The following is a 22,717-nucleotide window of genomic DNA, read 5'->3' on the forward strand; positions in this document are numbered from 1 at the left end:
TTCAACTCTCTACATTTAAGTTTTTGGGGCTCTAGAAATCAAGGGGTTGATATAAATGTTAGTGCAACAGTAGCAACATAAAAGTCCACCAAAGAGTGACTAGTTTATAGTTATAGATATCCACATGCATGTGATCCACAATGCTGAGCAGTGAGGAGCTAAGATCAGCGCTGCCATCATTCTAGTAAACGCCCGCTTTGATTTTCCAAGGAAGACAACAGCATTTATATGCCATAATAGATCAGAACAAGGGAAGCATGTGCCTTTCATACACACAAAAAACAAAGTCTGTCTTCCTAGGCAACAAGAAACCTTTCAAATGATGGCGTGTATATAGAAGGAAACCAAAAAAAAAATAACTGGCGAGGCTCGTCTCATCGAAAGAAAGAATATCAGCATCTAAACATCTTCCTCCTCTTGATCGATTCTTGAGTATTGACTGTGGCTTGCCCGCTTGTCAGAATTCTTGTGTCGATTGACCATGTTCGAAATCCAACCGCCGAAGCCCTCGGCCCTGGTACTGCCGTCGAGTTGAGAGCCTACAGGACCAGGCTTCGCATCGTTGCTGATATTAGGGGGATCTATATCCAGGCCCGGGATGGCATTATCAGCGCCAAACTGGCCATACTGGCGTCTTATATCAAGCGACGGTACAGGGGATCCAGCCCCCATCAAAGATCCGCGCTCTCCCTGAGTGGTTGGAGTGGGCATAGCTGTAGTCGCATCTCCGAAAAGGAGATTCATATCTTCCAAACGGACACCACTAGTCTCAGGATACAAGAAATAGACTGCAGCGATTAGATTTGTATATAAACAACCCCAAAACAAAGATCTTACCTAGCACAAAGCTGCAGGCACACCAAAAAGCATGTACAAGGTAAAGGCGCCATTTTATCGCAGCCTGGAGAATTGGAGTTACTTCACCAACAAGCCAGTTGAAAGCCCAATTAGTGGCTGTGCTGAGACTCGCGCCTTTGGCGCGTATACTCAAAGGCAAAATTTCGGGAGGATAAAGCCAGGGAATAGGTCCCCAAGATGCACCGAAAGCTGCGTTGTAGATCATCACAAAGACGACTGTAAGAGTTGGAGTGGCTGCAACATCGATGTAGATGAAGTAAGAAATCAGGGACAGAGAGATTATCATAGCCACGGCCCCAGAAAGTAGAATAGGGCGTCGGCCCCAGCGATCTACTAGATACCACGGAGGAACCGTTGAAGCGAGATAAGTGAGGCCATTCACACCTGTCATCAGAATGGCGTCGCGACCTGCCCAGCCCGCTGATTCGAAGACGAGTGGCGCATAGTATGAGATGACATTGATGCCGTTCAATTGGGCAAGTGCCTGCGCCGACATTGCGATTAAGACTCTCTTGCGGTATCGTTTGAACATATCCGCGTAGGATCTTTCTCCTTCTTGTCGCTGAAGCAACACGTTCATCTTGATTTCTCTATACTCCTGGCGTGCCTTATCATTGTGAAGATCTCCCTTTCCATAGAGGTTAGCTATGACCACCATACCCTCTTCATCATGGTCGTTATCCAAGAGCCATCTGATTCAGAGGGAGAATTGGTCAGTGAATGCACAAAATGTTATAAGTGACCAAGGGAAGACAGGGGAAATTTACCGAGGTGATTCACACATGATAAGACTTCCAGCACCAAGGAGAGCGCCCATTATACACTGGCATAATAAAGGAAGACGCCAGGAATAATTGCTGTCAATGAAGCTACAAAAGTAGTCAACCCAAACACTGGCTGCGTATCCGCAGATATTTCCGGTAAACTCGATACATGCCAGCTTTCCTCGATTGTGTGGAGGCTGGTATATCATATTAACTTCGCGTCACCTGAATGTTCACAGATACTATATGATAAAGACTTACCGATATCTCGGACTGATAGACAGGTACGATAGTAGAGAGAGCTCCAACACCGAGACCAGCAATAATACGGCCCACCATCATCATAGGCAAGCCATTTGCGAATGCTTGAAGAGCACCGCCTATGAAAAACACGATGGAACCATAGAGTATCGTCTTTCGACGGCCTATCAGATCACCAATGCGTCCAACGAGGAGAGAGGATATAAACGCTCCGACCTCGAGGATGGCAACCACAGTGCCAATTGCTGCCCGTGACGGCTGGTTAAAGTAGTCTTTGAAATACCAACCTCTAGTGTAGTGTCAGTCAAAGGAATGGCATAGGGCAGGTGTAAGTGGCTTATATCATTCTGGGGGGGACAAACGTGATAATACCAGACATAACACCTTGATCATAGCCAAACAAAAAGACGCCTAGGGAAACAAAAACACTCGTAAAGTATCTATTGCCATGCTTAGTCCCAGCCAGACGTATTAATAAAAGTTTCAATATAGAAACTTACAACAATCGTTTGCCGACCAAGCCATGCGATTGGGCAGTTTGCCTACTGTTTGGTGACATGATGACAGCTAGAAGTTGCTCTGCTTTCGAAATCTGCCTTGGTGGTGGTTGGGGTATCTCTATGCTCTCTTTGTCGATCTCGACAGGTAGATGCTCTGAGAGCCCCCGGGAGTAGTGAACGCGTCGTTGATGTCTGCTTTCCCCTCTCGTCGCTCCTCGGTTATGGGTTTGACGGATCAAAGGTTCTGAATGGTCGATGTCTGGAGAGTCCTCGATGTTAGCGAACTGCTCGGCCAGGTCCCCAGTGTCGGTCCAAGAATTTTCCCACTCGATGGAGCCAGCAGGCGAAAGAGAAGAGCGTCGGGCACGCTTCTTCTCGTCAGCTGAATCCTGGTCCGCGTCAGAATGCTCCGATGGCGGCTGGGACCGAGAGGTTAAAGGCTGGAGAGGCAGATCGGAGGGGTTGCGTTTATTGTTTCTGAAAGGAATGGTGCCGGTGGTGGCGGGCTGATGAACAGCCCTTTTAGCACAAAGGTGTGTTTGTAGGCTAGAGACCCAATGGGAGGGGAAGGATCGATGCGGTGCTGCTGCTAGGCTCTAGCAGTACACGGCACGCAGGTTCAGCCGATATACTGGTTTATTGGTATTCGGATGACATGGGGGAAGCCCTGCGAGTTAGAAGTGGATACTCTGTAAATGTGGCTCTTGGTAATGTCAATGGTGTATGAAAGATGTTGAGTGCTCCTTGCATATATATGTAGTGGTTATAAGCGGGTCAACCAACTACTCGAAGTTCACCAGGTTGATGGTACTCTGGTAGTACTTGAAGTAATTACGGGAACTAACTAGCTAGTAACTATAAGGGGGATGGAGATAAAGATTTGTTTACGGGGTAGGTACTAAGTTATAAGACAAGCCAAGCAGGATAGAACCAAGACTACTGTAGTCTGATGACACGGTTAACTTGATGATATCATCTAGTTAGTTAGTTGATTATTAGCCTAGTAACTAGTGGGCTGATTGGGGAACGACGATGACTAAGTAGGTGAGTACTAACCGACTAGGGTAGTAGCTAATTTAGGTAGTTACATGGTTGGTTAGTTAATAGCTAATGAAACACACTTAGGTGGAGAAAAACCTGATCATCGCGCGAGGCTTGCTCTTCAGAGAGAAAATAGGTATTAAGTACTCCATAGTATGAACTATAGAGTAGGTATAATGAGTCTAAAGTAACCAGATACTAGGTCGCGGAGGTAAGGATGGCTAAAATACGCCATTTTTGTATCAATATAGAGGTATACTGGCATAATATGTGCTAGATAAACTATAACAAAAGCGGGTTGAAGATGGCAGGGAATATAATGTATAGCTTGTAGCTATAACTAGTAGTAGCTAGTTCTAAAGATTATCTTATTTAGAAACTTATTATAAATAAATTACATTGACTTTCCATATTATATTTCTATAATTAAAATAGTACTTCTTTTTATTGAATTTATTAATAATTTCATGATTATTAATAATTTAATATTATTTCAACTTTAGGAAGGGGGGCTAACCCACTAGACTAAAAAGGTGTCTGAACAATCCAATCTAGGAATAGTGGTAATATATGTAGCCATCACACCTCCCTAGGTTTTCTAGTTTAAATGTGCATGTTAATGCTAAATAATAATTGATCAGGAGACCTACACCTTTATATACTAGAATTTAACTATTCTAGGTTAGCTATAGGCTCTCCTCCTTTTAGGCTTTTTAGCTCTTTTAGCTCTTAGCCAAGGATTTTTATTAATTAATCAATATTAGAGTGTTTTAAACCTGTGACATTCAGGCTCAAAATTTAAGGCTCCACCTTAGGATTAGAGGCGATGGGCTTATAACTTTCAACTTTAGGAAGGGGGGCTAACCCACTAGACTAAAAAGGTGTCCAAACAATCCAATCTAGGAATAGTGGTAATATATGTAGCCATCATATTATTATAAAGCCAGCTCTAATATAGCAGTAATATAGCAGTAATATACTATCTCTAGAGACTAGGGCACTTACTAAGTACCTTATAAAGCTAAATAGTAAGAACTATAATATACTAGGAAGGCTAAATAGGTGTAAGGTTCACTACCAATAAGTAGTCACATGAGAGAAAATACTTCACCTCTAAGTTCTCACAAAGCTAGAGGAACTCAGCGACAATCTTACTATTAGATAGGATATACTGTTTATAAATACTATACATTACCTCTTTCATGCTAGACTCCTTGCTATTACCTGTCTATCCTTATAATAATTTAATTTATTTATTTTTTATAAATATATGTTTTAACTCTTTTTTATATATATCAATAAAAATGATTATTCTAAAACCTATAGTCTTAATTATTTAAAAAATATTTATTTCTTTAATTATAATTGAATTCATGTTTTATTTTCTATATGTATTTTTTATTTATTCTTTTAGATATTTTTAATTTATAAATTCTAATATTTATAATATTTTAATCTCTCTACTTATCATAACTATTGTTGCAGAAAAGGATGACCTTGAGGCTGCTAATCAGGATGATTCACATATATTTACACCATCACCTAACTAGCTAAGCCTAATATAGTTAGTATTATACTCTAATTTTTTATTTACTTAATATATCTAGCCTGACTAATATCAGATATGCCTGAGGGTATATAAATTATATAGGAATATAATACTATTGGCCCTAAATACATATAGGATTTGTTAAAACTATGAATTAACTCTCTTTATGAAAATTATATTTAATCAAAACTTTACTATAATTATTAGGTTTAAATAAGTGATTAAGTGCCCCTTTCTGAAAACAATATTAAAAAATAAATACTTTTTTTAATATAATCAAAATAAAACATTTACTTTAAAATATATAAAAAGGTTAGAAAATCCTGTAGATAAAAATATAAATAATAAACCCAAAACTTTAAAATCTTCTGTACTAATGAGAGACCTATTTATTTAGGTATCCTACTATCTATTCCCTAGCTGAGATACTAGATACCTATTTAGATATCTATCTTCAATGCTGAACTATTCCTTATTATTCCTTAACTCATTCACTAGGATATTCCCTAGCTAATCATTCCCCAGGTAGATATTTAACTAACTGGTGATATTTCAAATACAATTATAGCCATTGACCAGTGAGGACCAAGAGGATTCAAACGGGGCTTTATAAAGCGGGTAGGTAATATATATTGAAGCCTGAGCTTGTTATCTGAATCTATAGATAGTTATATACTTGCTACATGGTAATGTATCAAGAGAACGGTGGTTTGGATGGTCGAGGGGAAATTTCGCCATTTGACTCATGTACATTAATTGAAATTCAGCAGTCTGTCTTTATGTAGTGGGTAGGGTAGGTAATAGTACTGCTACCTTGGTGCGTACGGTGTATCGAGTTATGATTATCATCCACATTTAGGCAACCAGGTTGGTTACCTTCACACTCCCTTCTTCATCAAGTCTACTAAATCACACACCATGTTGAATTGTTGGGCCCCTGCCACTTGGTGTTAAGCACGTGGTCCGTAGGAAGGTATCTATATGGAGGGGATGAGGTACCTAGGAGCCTGGAGGTAACTAAGTAACTATACCTACGGTATGTTGATAGAAGGTACGTTGGCCTTTACCTAGCCCAGTTAGCGGGAGTTCTGATGGTTGATGTTACATAGCCAATCATATTTCAGAATAACGATCACTCCCGCTCCCGGCCCTCCGAGCCAGCACCTCCTTGACATCACTCTTAACATCGAGTCAGAGCATCTGCATTTGTCTAAGACGCGATCCCCTTACTCGACAAACATGTCGAATTCCGAGGTGAATTATGAAGGGTCTCTAGATGGACAGGAACACGGACGAGATGATGGCGACAAGAAACCCCAAAGCAGAAGGCCGGCAAGTATGCAATTCTTGACAACCGTCCACCACTCCTCAACAATGATCTAATATAGTTTGGTGATAGATACTGCTTTCAGACAACAACGGCTGAAGGCATGGCAGTAAGCTTTATGCATTGCAGATAATGAACTGAGCCCTGTGCTAATTATAAAATACAGGCCGATTTTAACACCTAAGAGCGTTCTACCATTGTTTTTCATTGTTGGGATCATATTTGCACCAATTGGTGGTCTTCTATTGTGGGCAAGTTCTGAAGTAAGCTTACTCTCTTAAACTACATCCAAGATAATTTCTCTAATAAAATGTCAAGGTTCAAGAAATTGTCATAGATTACACCGATTGTTCTGACAAGGCACCACTATACCCGACTGCACCCGCCACCTTCAGCAATGTTCATTCTTACTTTAAATCCTCTAAACAAACTTCTGCTGCTACATGGCAGCGCAGACTTGTGAACGTCACATTTGATGATTCATTGGAGATCCCGACCAACCGTTGCTCTATCTTCTTTGAGCTACCAGACAGCATAGGGCCGCCTGTGTACCTGTACTATCGCCTGACGAATTTCTATCAAAACCATCGGAGATACGTTCAGTCTTTGGATCTTGAGCAGTTGAAAGGCGAAGCTCTTGATAACAGCAGTATCTCGGGCAGCTCTTGCGATCCACTCAGATTAGACCCAGTTACTGGGAAAGCATACTACCCGTGTGGTCTTATAGCCAATTCTCTCTTCAATGATTCGATCCATAGCCCTGAGCTAGTCAATAATGGGACATACGTCATGACAAACAAGGGCATCGCCTGGGAAAGCGACAAAGACCTGATTAAGAAGACACAGTATAAGCCTGATCAAGTCGTTCCCCCACCGAACTGGCACAAGCGTTACCCCAACGGATACACCGAAGAGAATCTCCCAAATCTTCACGAAAATGAAGAATTTATGGTTTGGATGAGAACAGCCGGATTACCCAATTTTAGCAAGCTTGCTCGAAGGAATGATACTACAGCTATGCAGGCTGGTAATTACCAGTTGGATATTGACGACTGTATGATAGTGGCCATGATTCCAAGTGTTGATGCAGCTAACAATTTTTCCAGATTTCCCAGTTACGGAGTATGGTGGCACTAAACAGATTCTTATTTCCACTCGCACTGTCATGGGTGGACGAAATCCCTTCATGGGCATTGCTTACGTGGTTGTGGGTGGACTCTGCATCGTCCTAGGTGCTCTTTTCACTGTTGCCTACCTAATAAAGCCAAGGTAACTACAATGCAAGCATTCCCCCAATAGAACAAGCTGACCTAGTATGTACAGGAAACTTGGGGACCATACTTATTTGACTTGGAATAATGATCATCAAAGCACGGCTGTTGCAACAGGACGCGATGATAGATTTGGAGGCCATGCGTCCTAGTTTGACAATTTGAGGCTGACTTTTTCATACTGTGAGGACTTGTTTGAATTGGGGATTGATCATTATGTTCGACATTATTATTCGGTAGTGTCACGGAGTTCTTGCCTTGACTGGGAGTATTTGCTATTTTTTTCTATACTGGAGTGTATTCTATCTGCTGATGTTTTTCATTAGTCATGTCTATATGTTAACAATTATATCTCCTTATTAGAATCTCATTTGCTTTCCGCCTGGTATTTATTGATCTCCAGGTGTTTACATATATATCTTCATTCACCTTTGTTGGTGTCTGCCACATTATTGGATAGGGACAGTACATGAAGTACCTTGGTAAGTAAATTGACCGAATACTATTTATGATTTATACATCTAATTGTGGTGGTAGAGCAATACTTCTATAATGACTGACCCTAACTTCTTTATCATTATATTGACATTCTTAATGCCATCACATTCTTCTGTTTATGGATCCTCTGATCCGACCACATTCCACAAGCAGGTGCTAATATGGCATCTTCATAGAATTTAAGGCTAGGGAACGCCGTGTTTCAAGTCCTAATAATACCCAGTATTCAAGTCAACCCAGGATGCATCAGGTCTTCCTTCTCCATTCTTTTGTGGTCTTCATAATAGTCATCCATTTTAATATATCCAGCGCTCGTGGTTTCTGTGCCACTAGTGCTCCAGATGAACGACTTGAAGCAGAACACAAGCGCCTCAGTTCTATTGAACGCCAGGCCAATGATGGCAATGGTTTTGAGGGCCGAAAAGATGGCTCTGTAATCGAGATCGAGACATGGTTTCATATAGTGAGTAGCGAGGAAAAATCTCGATTAGTATCCGATGCTATGATTAGCAATCAGGTTAGTTTGTTCAAGATTTCTGGCTTCACGTGGAGCCGAACAAGTCAGAACCGGCGCATGAGCTGACGTTTTGAAGTTTGCGATTCTCCAAAGCGCATATGGCAACACAAACATCTCGTATCGATTACAGGGCGTGACTCACCATGTCAATGATACTTGGGCACGTAACGAGGACGATTTGGCTATGAAGCGTGCATTGCGCCAGGGAACGTACAGGACCTTGAATGTCTACTTTCAAACAGATCTCCAAGGAGCATCTGGTGATAGTGCACGGGTCATAGACGACGACCCTAGTCGTGAGAGTTTGGAAAATGAGCTCTCGTCCAGCGTCCTAGGATTTTGTACTTTACCTGATCCCAGTATCAACGCCAGCTCTCCAAGTGGCCAGTACATCAATGATGGTTGCAATATTTTGGCGAACACGATGCCTGGTGGCTCGATTACACATTACAACCTAGGCGGAACAGCAATCCATGAGATAGGCCACTGGAATGGCCTTCTCCATACATTCCAGGGTGAGTCGTGTTCGCCAAACAATGACGGTGACTATATCTCAGATACGCCACAAGAGTCTACACCCACAGACGGCTGCCCCTCGGGCAAGGATTCTTGTCCCCGGTCCCCAGGCCTGGACCCGGTACATAATTACATGGACTACTCTTCTGACGACTGTTATTCCGAGTTCACTGCAAACCAGGCGCAGAGGATGCAAAACATGTGGTTCTCATTAAGGGAAGCAAAATGATCAAAGGTGCCTCGGGATGCCTGGCAATGGTTATCATTATAGGTCATGACGGGTTACTTCATTGGTTGATATATGGTTATGCCCTTTATAATACTATTTTCAAATCATGATATAGTTAACTAATACCTAATGATTCACTGCATACAGTCCAGACTAGTTTAGAATAGCCTAGTATCGCTATAAGTAACTATAGTATGGTAACCATCCTAGTTAAGTATCTGGTTTAACTAAAGCTCCCTGGACCGTAGCAAAACGAAGAATAGCCGTTGTCCCACGATGTGATAGCAGGTTTACTTCAAAATAGAGACCAATATACAACAACTCACCGCTTTCGCTTCTTATTCCGGTCAGCATCATCTAGACCACTTTCTTTATCCTTTTTCTTTGCTTTCTCTTCCAGCTCATCCCAGTCTTCACCGCTTTCTTCATCCCCGCTAAAGTCTTCACTAGCATCTGCACTGGCATCATCATCAAACTCACTGTCATCTTCCGAACTCTCATCTGCCGCGGCTAGTTCGGACTCGGAGAGTTCGAAGGCGGATTCCTCATCTTCGTCAGATTGATCTTCGGAATCTGACTCGGCCGCCAGGAAGGACCAACCACCATCGGCGAAAAAGCCATATGGATCGCTGACAACTGTTTTCATGATTGTAGTCCAGTTCAAATTGAGGGGACCCTCCGTGAAGGCTATGTCAACCGAGTCTAGCCAGTCCTTAACACCCTCAAGGGATTCAACTGGAATGGTATTGATATGAACTGGTTGTCTGTGGAAGTCCTTGAAAACAAACACCAGATCGAAGTTTTTGAGGCCAAACTGATAATATGTCAGTTGGCACGTAATGTGAGCATCGTGAGGGAACGGTGATAGCTTACCTGAACTCTTTCCAAATGGGCAATTTCAACCTCATTCAAGGTGATTACTAGGAACGGAGGCTCTGTGAGTTGAACGAGAGCATCGGTAGTGGGTTGGATCAAAACGTTTGACCTGTTCGGAACTCCAGTAAAACCGATTTCCCGGAAAGGAATATCAACATCAACCCCCTCCTCTTTACCGGCGTCGGCAATCTTTTCGGCAAAGGCTTTGAATTCGCGATCCAAAGCTGCTCGGCGTCTCCTCTCCTCTTGTTCTGCCTCGAATTCCTCTTCATCTCCGTACCGATGTTTGCGTCTGCGGTTACCGGTTTCATCAAACTGCATTTCCGTAGCCTCTCGATAAAACTGCACATCCCTGGTCTTCTTCTTGCCGATCATGATCGGGGTCTTCAAGTGAACATGAATGACAACGATTAGCTCGTGTGCGCAGGGCTGGAAGAACAAGTGTTTGACGTTGCTGAACAGAACATCAACGTGTTCATTGCGGAAGGGCGACATATAGCGTAGACCATTCTGATGTATTTCAACTTCTCCTGGAACACGTTTTCCATCAAGTTGTGGTCTAAGGTAAACATCAGGAAGTTTGATGGGACGGCGGTCTGGATACGTCAGTCTTATTATAGAAACCAATGGCAAGATACGACATACTGCGAATTTCCACAAGCTTGTCCTGTTCAACCACGTCTTCCATCTCCTTCTTTTCTTGCTCGCGCCTCAGTGCAGTTTTGCGGAGCTCTGTGATGTCTTGAGCGATTTGGGCAAATCTCTCATTTTCCTTGGATCTCAAAGTCAAGTTTCTTAAGAAGTGCGCTGAAAGATCCTCGAAAGGCTGATCATCCTTTCTACCCACACCTTGACCTGGAGACAAGAAATTTATTCGGAGATAGGCGTATTCTCCTTCGTCGCTTTTGCTCGCATTTTTGATCGTATTGATGTGGAAAGGCACCGGGCGTCCCATTATTGGAACAATCACTGTCGCCGCCTTGTGGTCAACGTACACTGTCAAGTCCTTCACCTTGGTGGGAAGCTGGTTGTCCCGCTTATAGGACTCAAATCGTTTGAATTTCTTCTGTATGACACCATTTTCATCGCCAGTTGTACCAGCAAAGCGGTCTAGGCCTTCTTTTGTCTTTTTAGACGCAAGCTCTTTTTGATGCTCGCGACGACGTGCTTCTGCGCCTTCGCTAACCTGGGTAGGTCGTTCAGCACGAAGCTTAGTCCGGGTGATATTTCTGCTAGCAAGGGCGCTAGATTTCGGTTCTTTCTTTTCCTTCGACGGCCTTTGTTCTTCTTCATCATCACCAAAATAGAATGAGACGGAATCCATATCCATGCCTGCTTCCTTGGTGAAAACATGAGGGCCACTCTCACCCACCCGGACAGTGTCGGTGATCACCATTGAATAGATGGAGCCCTTATCGTTGGAATCTGCGTTATGCACGTCTGTAAATCCAACACTGACAGAAAGAGTCATGCCGCTCCTCAGAACCCGATTGTTCTTCCCATTAAGAACCATATTCGCATCTCGGAGCTCGATTCCAATCCCAGCACCGACACTTTTGACGAAATGTTTCTCAAGCTCAGGCTTCTTGGAGCGCACTATTCCCAGAGCTTTGTTGTATAGATCTCTCGCGATAGCGCCGTCTCGAACATCCTTCATGATAGCCTCATAAACTGTCAATAGCAAAGTATAATTTGCTTCTTGAGACTTGGTTGGGTCCACAAGATATGTTCGTGCGATAATTGAGCTATAAGTTTTGTAGCGAATTCCGAATCCTGCGATGATGATGCCGGGCTGAAGATTGTTACTGTCAGATGTGGCTGTGAGTTTGAGGTCATATTTTCCACCACTCTGAATAACAGGGCCATAAGCCCAGTCAATCTGTTGCGCATCGAACTCTGATGGCAATTTGGCCAACTTATTGAAGAACTTGGAGTCGTCAATTTTTGCGTCGATCTTTGCTGCTAAAGCTTTGTGTGTCATCTGTTTCTCCTCGTCAAGCAGTTGCGACATCTCGTCGACAAAGTATTCGGACATAAGGCCGCTGCACGCTCGCGAAGCATTCCGTATAGATACCTGGATAGATCAGTAAGAGCTTCGTCATAAGATCTGGGAGTCTCACTAATTCTTCGGGGTCCTTCACGGAAAAAGCAGCATGTGAAAGAGCCGGAGAAATATCGATCTCTTCAACTTCCTTGGACAAATCCGCAAATGCGCGCTTCCAGTCATCTGCAAAGGGCCCTGATGTCGTATCTTTTGGTATTAAGCCGACCTTTTTCTGTATATTCCAATAATCATATCATATCAGCAAATGAAACCGATGCTTTCGCTGGGAATACCCACGCTAGAAGATTTTATCACATCCAAGCACTTATCAAAGACTCTCGATTTTTGCTCGGGGTCCTTGGAGATAACCAAGATTTCCACCGGAATCTTGCCATCTTTCAGAACTTCTAGATGTTTTGCTGCAAGGAGAATATGAGCGATCTGACAAGAACGAGTCTTTCATCACCAGATAGAAGATACCTTTCTTCGCGGTGGTTACAATGTACATTGCCTCTGTGGTGAAGATAAAAAGGGTACCAGGAAACTCGTATCCGAGGAGCCAGAACTACCGCAAACTAGTCAGTAAATGCCATGCTTCGAGGAGGTACTTGAGATGAAGACATACATGAATCGCATTATTCTTCTGGAAAGAATTTGCTTCATCTGTCTTGCCCATCAATATGACGATAGATCCAACTCCACCAAAGATGGCATTTCCAGAGCGCCGATCCGTCTTCCATGATGCGTAAAAACTTGAAAGACGGTTGAAGAAGACAGTTTTGTCAATAAGAATTTCCTCCGCCATGCTGCCTTCAAATTAATCCCTCCGGCGGATTAATAGCCAAAGCAGCATACAGGGAAGCTATTCAGGGAGAATAGCAAGATGAGAAAGGGACGAGAAGAAGTAGAGAAATATAAGAGAGAAGGGCCCTAGCTAATAGAATTAGATTGACAGTCAGTATTGAGGTTGCCAAAGAATAAGGCAGGAGCAGTGAATTAGAAAGTGAAGGATAATGTGGCAGAGACGCGAAACGCGCTTTTGACCTGTTTTACCTTTTTTGATGTACTTCATGCACTCTGACCGCCTAACACTTCTGGATGTTTGTCTTATTTGCTCTTTTCATTAAACTCTTGGCGCGGTCCCCCATAATGCCTTGCCGCAACTCCACTTTTTTTAAGAACATCTTTAACTTAAATCTACTTTATAGTATAATAATATGCACAGGAAAGTTAATATTAGCTATAGATTTAGACCTCATATCTCCTAGACTATCTAAAACCATATATATATTCTTTTGAAAGAAATAAGCTGTTTTAGGACTTTTTAGTAAAAAGTGAAAAATCATTGTCTCTTTAGTTCTAGCAAACTCTACTATGTATATAATCCTATTGTCCCAATATACTACCTCTTTACTACATAAGGAGAATTATGATAAGAAGTGGTCTTATTATAAGAGCTTAATGAGCCTAAGAAAAGCGCAGTTATAGAGTATATTAAAATATAGGAGTGACCGCGCCAAGAGCCTAATAATAAACACTAATAAAGATTATAGATACATAAAATAATCATAGAGAATATAGTGTAGTCTTTTATGACTATGTAAATCTGTGCCTTTTATATATGGTTGAACCTGGTTAATGCCTCATGTGCTCATATATTTTTTTAGTGCTATCAAGACTGTTCTGCTATAACTAGTTGATAGTCTATAAAGTAGGTATAGACGAGTATACTACAGGTATATCTAAACTATCTAGTTACTCCATATATAGTTATATAGCAGTATATGTAGAATGCTCTGTAATACCTAACGTTCATATAACAGATTTTACCCGACTAGCTTTGCCAGAAATAGCACATGTAGCTTATATAGTGCGAAGGAGTGCCGGGACTTAGGGCAATAATCAGTTAGCTAATAGGCCAAGTCCTACCTGGGTAAAGCTATCTACTAGTCAGTTAACTACCTAATCCTTACCATGATGATCTATGAGTCTACTGTATAGAACGAGTAGCGAGAGCCAATGTTCGACCTAACGGACGAGGTGCAATTGGTTATATGTGAAGAGAAAAGAACATGGGAAGCCTATGTAAGACAGTCATTAATATAGCCATGAGAGAAGAACAAGTCGTTCTCACTAAGACATAATCAATAGATCCAGGAACTGGGTGACATAATGATTGTGGAGCCTATGCTAGTAGTAGTATAATTCAACATTAATCATGCTTAAAATGTAAAATGCACTATAATAATACAGAGTTTCATCTATTAGCAAGGGGAGAAAAAGCCAAAGGTAACGTCCTACTATACTATAACTAACTAGACTCAACATGACAGTGCAGTCAAAAATAACCAATGGACCCTAAGAAGAGATTATTTAAAGGAAGATAGTAGGTAACTATAAGGCATTAACAGTAAAGTCCACAGGATATGAATTTCACAGGTACCTAATATTATTCACTAGAATTAGAATAAAATGTGGACAGCACAACACAATTTGGTGAAGCAGAAACCGGAAGTGAGAGTGATGAGCGGATAAAATCATTTCCGATATTGCTGAAAATATTCAGGCTTGAACCAACCGACGCGTTCATACGCTGTCCAAAGTTTGCTTGCTTTATTGACATCTATCTTGCAAGCTTGTTGAGCATCTGTTTTTCGAAACTCCTTTCCAACATTCAGTGCTTTGACCCGAGCATCAAATATGCGGCGTTTACTGCACAAATATGTTGCGCAAGACAGCCTTAATGTCGCGGCAAGATTCAACTCAGCCGGGCTGAGGAGATATCGGTCTGGGTCATTACTAAGATCAAGAAATTGACCCTTCCAATCTGCCTTCAGTGCTTTAGTGTTGCCACCAAGTGTCTCTATCGGTGGAGAGAAATCTGCAAGTGAGTTGAAGTCTGTGTCGTCGCGAGTCGTGCCCAAGGTCCTAGGTGCCTTTACACTTGTGAATTGAGGCGTTTCAAACGATTCAAGAGTCTTCTGCTTCGGAGTTGACTTCGGCGTATGCTTGGCTCTTGGAAGCCTTTGTGTACGTGGTTGAACAATTGCAGACCGTTTGACAGGTGCCGGCGCAATTTTCCGCAACCTTTGCCCCAACAGGCCCGGGCGATACCGATTCATCATGGCTAGTTGTCGATCTAAAGTTTCTCGCTCTTCCTTGGCCCAAGCTGCTGGGTCGCGATTATACCGGGTAGAGACGATGGGAACACATGATAATGCCAAGAAATATTCGTCACGGCTTGGTTTTTTGTCAAGGTCAGCAGGATGCGATGAGTTAATGTGTCGCTCAACCAATGCCTCTGCTGAGGGCTGGATGAGTGGTTCGAAAAGAGGGACATCTGTGGCAATCTCCACGACGGATTCATGGCGAGGGAAGAGAACCGGGTCTCTGGAAGGGTCGACTGCGAGGTCTGACTCAATCTGTTCGGAGATATCTGATCTGCGTTTTTTGTTCCCGGTGTAAGGTGTAACAGGAGGCGATGGTAAGTCCATTTCAGATTGTCTTCGCTTTCGATCAGCGGAAATGGGTGGGAGTTTGATGTCTTCACCAAACGATGACTCTGGCGCCGTTTCGAGCGACTGATAAGTCGTGTTGAAGTTCTCGAATGGTTTCACCTCCGGGGGTGACATAAGGCTTGATACTGAGGGTAGGCGATTCATCGTGATCTTGTGACTGTGGCCTGCTTGTGAGGCAGCTGACAATGAGGTCATTGATAAGCGCTTTCTTGATATCAACAGTGAAGGATCCGTGAGTTACAAATCAGCTAAAGATAAAGACTATGGGCAATAAATATATGTCCTGTTAGTGATGGATGGCAAAGGTTGATGCGTGATTGTAGTAGAAATCCGTAGAATTGGATCTGTTGGCAAGCCCACGTGAAGATGATTTGTCAGGGTATCTCTCTGCTTGTTATATGGTGGCAACAGGCAACAACGCTCTGATCGGCGATAAGATTGTTGTAAAGCCGAGGGTGTGGTTTGCCAGTTTAGAGAGGTGGGAAGAAATGTTGAAAGATTTAAAAGGTTCTTGGGTGTCTCCTGACAATAAGCATGATAGCCTTTCAGCTCTGAGTCAAAGTGTCAAGTGATTTGGGCAAGAAGAGAGGGGCTGATTAAGTGTAATATTGATAGGAATCACACTGCGGGGTGGCGCTCATCAATAAAGAAAGGGACTGATAACATCTAGTACTCTATAAACTCCTACTATAGGTAATAAATAATGGAGTATTATCATAGTGGTCTAAGGATCTACTTATAATTATTATTACTATAGGTAATTATATAATTAAGAAGAGTGTATAGAAGCACTGAGAAGTCAGATAATTAGAGTACTAAGTAGTGATCTATAACAGTAATACTGCATGATTACACCATGACCACTATATAACTAAAGCTCTCTAGGAAGGGAGTGATCTTTATATATTTAGGCTTAATGGCTATAATAAAACATAAAGCACAGCAACACTATTATAATAGTATTATTAGTTAAATATATCAGTGGCTAATATGGCTTAGGAAAAGAGCAATACCTCCATGCCTCTTGACGCCTCTTCTCCACGCCCCTTTGACACTACCTATAGGTACCTACCTACCTAACCTAGGTACCTGGTAATAACTAGTATACTTACAGGCCTTGAATAATACCACTCCCCTGCACTGCTTTATCTGCATAAATAAGATTTATATATTCTTATATTATACTCTAACATGGCCCTATTCAGGGCTCTTCTAGAGTCACTGAGTGCTAGATGGCGTTGGTCAGGACTATATGCAGTATTTAATTCATATTAACTAGATTTACCCATTGGTGGTATTAAATGTGCCTTTGCTAAGATGGCGCTACCCAGTGAGTGGCTCATCAGTTGATCACGCTCGACCTTAGGTAGATACCCTCCTTTTTCCTCTGCGATTGGTTGCCAGTTGCCCGACAGCGAGCTGCTCATGGCCAGACGCCCGACTCTAGCGGCCCGAACACTGCCTACACTAGGTAGGTAGTAGTCAATTAATAGCATAGAGGTGATGCCATGAAGTAATCATATTAGATTGGGTATTTATCTATATCATTGAGGAGAAGCAGCTACTTTTAATATAACAGTTGATTAATAGAATTATAGTTACTGTATGATACTACCTAGGTATGTATGTTGGTATTACGGAGTACTCCGTACTACGTAATCCGACGAGCGCTGCCTGACAAGCCATCCAGGTCTGTGCCTTGCACGGCCCCGCCAGGCGAACGACCAGGCCAGGGCAATGACTAGCAATTCCCTCCATCCATGGAGTCTAAAGAGCACTACTATGTACTGATAGGTAGTGAATGGGCGACGCACTGCTAATCAGGCGACACGCTTGTGCTCTTGTGGGGGCCTTAGCGGCGGGAGCTAAGATACAGCCCAGTGCGGCAGTGCCAGCAGCTGGTCACGTGCATTGCTTTCTCATTTCTTAAGACCCCTTCAGTTCCCCCTCAAAAGACCCCCAATAAAGTCCCTCATAAAGCCTAATTTTACGTATATTAGGAATTTTGTTACAGAGTATGTTGACTTCTCTGTATGGAGTGGATTATTGCGATATCTCCGAAGCACGCGGGGGGGTTATACTGTAGGCATCAGGCAGTCCCTTGGTGGCGCCCGCTAAATCTAGGGGGGTATAGAGTGTGAGTGCTTTACAATACTTCTCATAACTACTACCTAAATAAAGGTCATGTACGGAGTACTACATAAGAATTATGCCCTAGTTATTATGTACCATATAAGACGCCAAGGTTACTCAAATGGTATCTGCGGATTGTGTTGGCCTTTTGGCTTTAAAGTGGCCCTAGGCCTAAACCTTACATGTCAACAAGGGTACATATGAGAAATACAAGCCTTGAACCTCGCAATCATGCGAGGGAGGCTTGACGGAGACGACGGAGGCCAGAGGTAGAGGAAAAACTGATGGAGGAACTGCGGGAACTAAAAACGGCAGAATCATGCCGCCCTAAACTGCAACATGGTGCATGGCTCTATATATATATGATCTGAGACATTTTAGACTTTAGTGTACTCTCTGTTCCATACATAGAATATTCTGGAGGTTGTACAGAGTAGATATAAAAAATGCTTCCTAATTTACAATGCTTAATAGAGAGATAAATTATTCTAAACCTTCTAGACCAATAATGGTATAAATAGTATATAGAAAAATAATATATTATATTTTTTTATTTTAAAATGTTTCTCAGTTGAGTGTATAGTAAGGGCTGCTTGGTTGATTCATGAATCACAGTGAACTAAATATCTGCCCCTGATAACCGGTTGACTAGCTATGGGGAAAAAGAGGCTCTATCGCGTTGCTGATGTTAATGACTACCAAGTTGTTGGCTTCTGGCGATGATTGTCCAACATATAGATTATATATGGAGTTTCATGCTATAATTATATTGTAGTCCTCCTTCTGAATATATAAAGCATCCACCGGGTTAGAATATTTACGACACACAAGTTCAAATATGATCAAGCCAGCACTGGTGCTAGGTACTTGGCGGATGGCGCTCCTTAAAAAACCCTGGTAAAGCCATTGAAGCCACCCGCCGGCTCGGCTCGCCTTTTTCTTGCATCGCTTGAAAGTCTCACGGTACGCACTGTAGTAGTGTCGTAGCATTTGTTTCTTAGAGATGTCAAGGCTAGCCTGGTGGTCGAGATATTCAAGTCGACTAAAGTGTAACTTCTGTATCTTGCTCAATGGATGCTGTATAATTTGCTGGGAAATCGAAGCAACAGAGCCCGCCACCATCAAGAAGCAGGGCTCTAGGGCATAGTGTGGCCTTATGAATGTAATACCACGATCATCAGTCTCGGTAATGATATATTGAGCATCCAGTTTCCCATAATGCCTGGTGATAAAGGAATAGTAGGCCTGGGACTTGATGTACTCAAAGGAAGAGAAGAACAGGGCATATCCGAAGGAATCTCGCAGAAATGACAAGCCCCAGCCTGCAAATATACCACGGAGGCCAATTTGTTTGAGCTTATGTCGGCCATACTGCCACACACTGTGATAACGCCCCTCGAGTATATCATTTGCACGTAAACGAACCTGGAGAGCATCAAGGGGTGCAGCCGCTATGGACTGGATTGTGCCAGCAGTAAATCCCGCCGTGAACGTGTATACTGGACTAGGCGGAGGGTATACACGTCTAAGACCTTGAGATGTCGGCTCGTGGAGGCCACTCAATGATTGCAGGTAAGAGGTGTAAAGAACAGCACCGATACTAAATTTATTTCAGGAACTGAAGCATTGAAAAACCGCATAGATAAACCACTTACCCTGCATTTGCTAAAAGAGGAGGAATGACTTGGTTCGGAATGAAGCGCCAGCCATATGTATGGACAGCATGAACGAGTAAACCGGGTGTCGTGCTGTGTAGGGACCATTTTCCATCAAGTGCACGGGGATTGACGGCTCGGGCAAAGGCCTATGATGGAGATGAATAGGTATTGATTAGCTGTCATCTCTCTTTTTTCTCTTTGACTGCATTTGAAAGTACAATCTAGTGGGATGTACCATATAGCTAGATAAAGTATGCATCAGTAAAAGTGACCATTATATAAAAATCAACTCGACACCTACTCGACGCGTGTACGGAAGAACGCCTTGACTGGAATCCTGAAGTAGAATGCAACTACTTGAGCGCTCAATGCTCGGACACCCGCCGCAGATGCTCCTGCTGCCGCATTACTACGCGGTCGTGTGTCATTTGCGTCACAGGAATCGACATCACTAGAGAAGTCATCGGGACCCGTTGGACCAGTGATGTTGACATGGCTTATCATTGTATCCTTTTCAAAATCTGCGAAAACTTCCCACGAAGGGCATGGGAAGGGGCAGAATAAATTCATATGAATATATTAGATGCACGATGGCGGGAGATCCTAGGTGCTTGGAAGCGGTTCTCTTGGCTAGCTATAAGGGACTACTAGACCAGCTGTTTATTATGTACTGTTCCATCAAGGGGGATTCTTGACTCCAGAAACAATAAAAAAGAATTTGCTTGGGATGTTGAAGTGTGGGTGGGCTCTGGGCAAATAGAGCTTATTCAGATCAGCCTTTGTTGGACATGAGATAGTTGTTGTTGCGTAAGTTAGTTACAGTATTAAATCCTACTACCTAGCCGCCCTGCCCCCATCAAAAGAATCAGCCATCCTATGGAGATGACGCCCTAATAGTAATTACTATGAAATTTAGAGCTATATAGACCTAATTAATGAAAGGTTAATGACTTAAGGCACTAATCCTGCATATAATGTATTCCATGTACAAACCACACACACGGGCGAGCCGCGCAGGTCTACACCCCATATAAAATAGATATATTACCACCTTCAATATCCAGCAACTTTTATAGAGAAATATTAAGTAATATATTACAATATAATACTTTATAGCTAAGATATAAGGGGTATAAGAATATTTTTATATAAGACCCTCTATAACCCTATTATATTAAAAATTAACAGTATATTATCACTATAATTGTAAGGCCGGCACCGACGCCGCCCTACAACCAATCTGACTAAGCATACCCCACAACAGATAGTCGACATTGGGCATCAGTCGGGCACCCATTAAGTAACCCGCTTAGAGTTAGGATATATACCACCCCCTAGATAGACAATAAGACCTTAAGCACTTTGTCTTGTTCTCTTAGAAGACTTACTATAGACTCCTTATATCCCTAGACCTTGCTGTTACCCAGTTGTGTTGACATCTAACTCAAATCCCTTAAGCAGTGTGAGGTCACTGCTTATAATAATAATTAAAAGGATTATAATCATCACTAAATATAAGGATTATTTTTAATATTAATACATTAATAGATAGCTATTAGCCTTTATAGTATATATAGAGATTTCTAGAATATATAATATAATATTTAGGGTGATATTAAGGGTTATAATATTGATATTTTATATAGTATATAAGCCTGCGTTGCTCACCCATGTGCGCAGTTTATACATGGAATACATTAACTGGGCTTATAGTAATTAAAGTATTATTAGGGCCCACCATAGTATTATAAAGTATTATTAGGGCCCTTGTATTAATACTATGGTGGGCCTTGGCCAAGCAGGCCTAAAGAGGGAAGAGATAACTAATAGTTGCTATTACTACTATAACTTAGACATAAAGTAAGGTAGTTTCAGCTAAATGATGCAAGGATTCTCCCTATATAGAGCCAATAATAAGATGATATTAAACTAACTAACTAGATAACTTTTAGGGATAAATATTATCTATAATATATAAGTATATAGTAGGGTTAGGCCTTAATAATATATAACTAATAAAAATATTAATAAAAAATAGGTAATAAATAGTTAAGTTAATAATATAAATAAAAATTATATATTTAATAATAAGTATCTATATATCTATTATAGTTAATATACCCCTCTAGTATTAACTAGATTATTAATATTATAATCCTTTATAAGGTTAATTATATTTAATATCTTAATAAATCTTTAATAATTTAAGTTATTAAGGGCCTTAATAAAGCTATTTATAGGCATCTAGGCTATTAATATCTAAATAATCTTTAATTTCTTATCTTATATTTCTTAATAAAGTTAATATTAATAAATATTAATATACTTAAGCTATATTTATAGGAGTAGATTATCTTTAACTAGAAGATTAACTATTTATTAATTATTATATAAGATTATAAGCTTATACTTAGGATTAAATTTAATATTATTAAATAAGTATTTTTATTAGAAGAGGTTTTTATTAATATATAATATAGCTATAAGCTTTATCTTTATTATTAATATTATTACTATTTTCTACTTTTTAAATTACTAGTTAATTATTTTTTTATATAGAATATAAAGATATTCTTTAGTACTCTTATAATCTTAATTATCTTTATATATAATATTACTTATATATATAAAGATATTAAGGATCTTAATAGTATCCCTAAGTATTTATTATAATTTAATATATTAAATAATAAAAAATTAGGTACTATATAAATATTAAATAGTATATTCTATAGCTTTAATATACTTCTAAAAAAGGTTCTTTAAGAATTAACTTAAATTATATATAGTTTATAATATATTTAGTCTTATAATAATTATAATATATAAAATAGATCTTATTAATTATTAATAATAATAAGTTTATTTATTATTAGTCTCTATATTATTATAGACTAGCTTCTTAATTATTATTAGTATATTTAATAACTTATAGTCTATTAATCTATATTTAGTAGTAATAAATATAATATAGGTATCTTAAAATAGCTATAATTTTTTCTTTTTAATCTTATTAAATCTATATATTTAGAAACTATTCTAATTTTATCTTATATATCTAATAAATACTTATTAAGATATTAAAGAACTATATTACTTGGGCTTTATCTTATTTATAATATATAAGAATAAAATTATTAATATATATTATTAAGGT

The 22,717-nt window shown here is 40.7% G+C and overlaps 6 protein-coding genes across 6 annotated transcripts; 2 read left to right on the top strand and 4 right to left on the bottom strand.

Annotated features, from left to right (window-relative positions):
* Positions 1-399: 399 nt before the first annotated feature.
* On the bottom strand, positions 400-2,442 carry ASPZODRAFT_154151 (hypothetical protein; the record flags this gene model as incomplete). Its single annotated transcript, XM_022726061.1, has 6 exons — positions 400-788; positions 838-1,550; positions 1,626-1,819; positions 1,884-2,172; positions 2,246-2,323; positions 2,384-2,442. 6 exons carry the CDS (start codon positions 2,440-2,442, stop codon positions 400-402), a joined length of 1,722 nt encoding a protein of 573 aa, XP_022578711.1.
* Positions 2,443-6,127: 3,685 nt separating this feature from the next.
* Positions 6,128-8,105, top strand: ASPZODRAFT_135693 (hypothetical protein). Its single transcript, XM_022723870.1, has 6 exons — positions 6,128-6,309; positions 6,373-6,409; positions 6,467-6,563; positions 6,619-7,354; positions 7,407-7,569; positions 7,624-8,105. The coding sequence occupies exons 1-6, from the start codon at positions 6,213-6,215 to the stop codon at positions 7,721-7,723; spliced, it is 1,230 nt and encodes a 409-aa protein (XP_022578712.1). The 5' UTR covers positions 6,128-6,212; the 3' UTR covers positions 7,724-8,105.
* A 205-nt stretch (positions 8,106-8,310) lies between these two features.
* Positions 8,311-9,331, top strand: ASPZODRAFT_72400 (hypothetical protein; the record flags this gene model as incomplete). The annotated part of the gene is made up of 2 exons (XM_022729834.1): positions 8,311-8,586; positions 8,663-9,331. 2 exons carry the CDS (start codon positions 8,311-8,313, stop codon positions 9,329-9,331), a joined length of 945 nt encoding a protein of 314 aa, XP_022578713.1.
* Positions 9,332-9,603: 272 nt separating this feature from the next.
* On the bottom strand, positions 9,604-13,265 carry ASPZODRAFT_135696 (hypothetical protein). The gene is made up of 7 exons (XM_022723871.1): positions 12,877-13,265; positions 12,732-12,816; positions 12,549-12,670; positions 12,328-12,483; positions 10,853-12,281; positions 10,205-10,803; positions 9,604-10,145 (listed from the first exon to the last, which is right to left on the bottom strand). Exons 1-7 carry the CDS (start codon positions 13,054-13,056, stop codon positions 9,654-9,656), a joined length of 3,063 nt encoding a protein of 1,020 aa, XP_022578714.1. The 5' UTR covers positions 13,057-13,265; the 3' UTR covers positions 9,604-9,653.
* A 1,138-nt stretch (positions 13,266-14,403) lies between these two features.
* ASPZODRAFT_135697 (hypothetical protein) lies at positions 14,404-16,383 on the bottom strand. Its single transcript, XM_022723872.1, has one exon. It carries the CDS (start codon positions 15,962-15,964, stop codon positions 14,789-14,791), a length of 1,176 nt encoding a protein of 391 aa, XP_022578715.1. The 5' UTR covers positions 15,965-16,383; the 3' UTR covers positions 14,404-14,788.
* A 2,272-nt stretch (positions 16,384-18,655) lies between these two features.
* Positions 18,656-20,064, bottom strand: ASPZODRAFT_72758 (hypothetical protein; the record flags this gene model as incomplete). The annotated part of the gene is made up of 4 exons (XM_022729858.1): positions 18,656-19,502; positions 19,558-19,706; positions 19,796-19,802; positions 19,862-20,064. The coding sequence occupies 4 exons, from the start codon at positions 20,062-20,064 to the stop codon at positions 18,656-18,658; spliced, it is 1,206 nt and encodes a 401-aa protein (XP_022578716.1).
* Positions 20,065-22,717: the final 2,653 nt, after the last annotated feature.

The sequence above is a fragment of the Penicilliopsis zonata genome (genome assembly GCF_001890105.1).
Source record: "Penicilliopsis zonata CBS 506.65 unplaced genomic scaffold ASPZOscaffold_15, whole genome shotgun sequence".
NCBI lineage: Eukaryota > Fungi > Ascomycota > Eurotiomycetes > Eurotiales > Aspergillaceae > Penicilliopsis > Penicilliopsis zonata.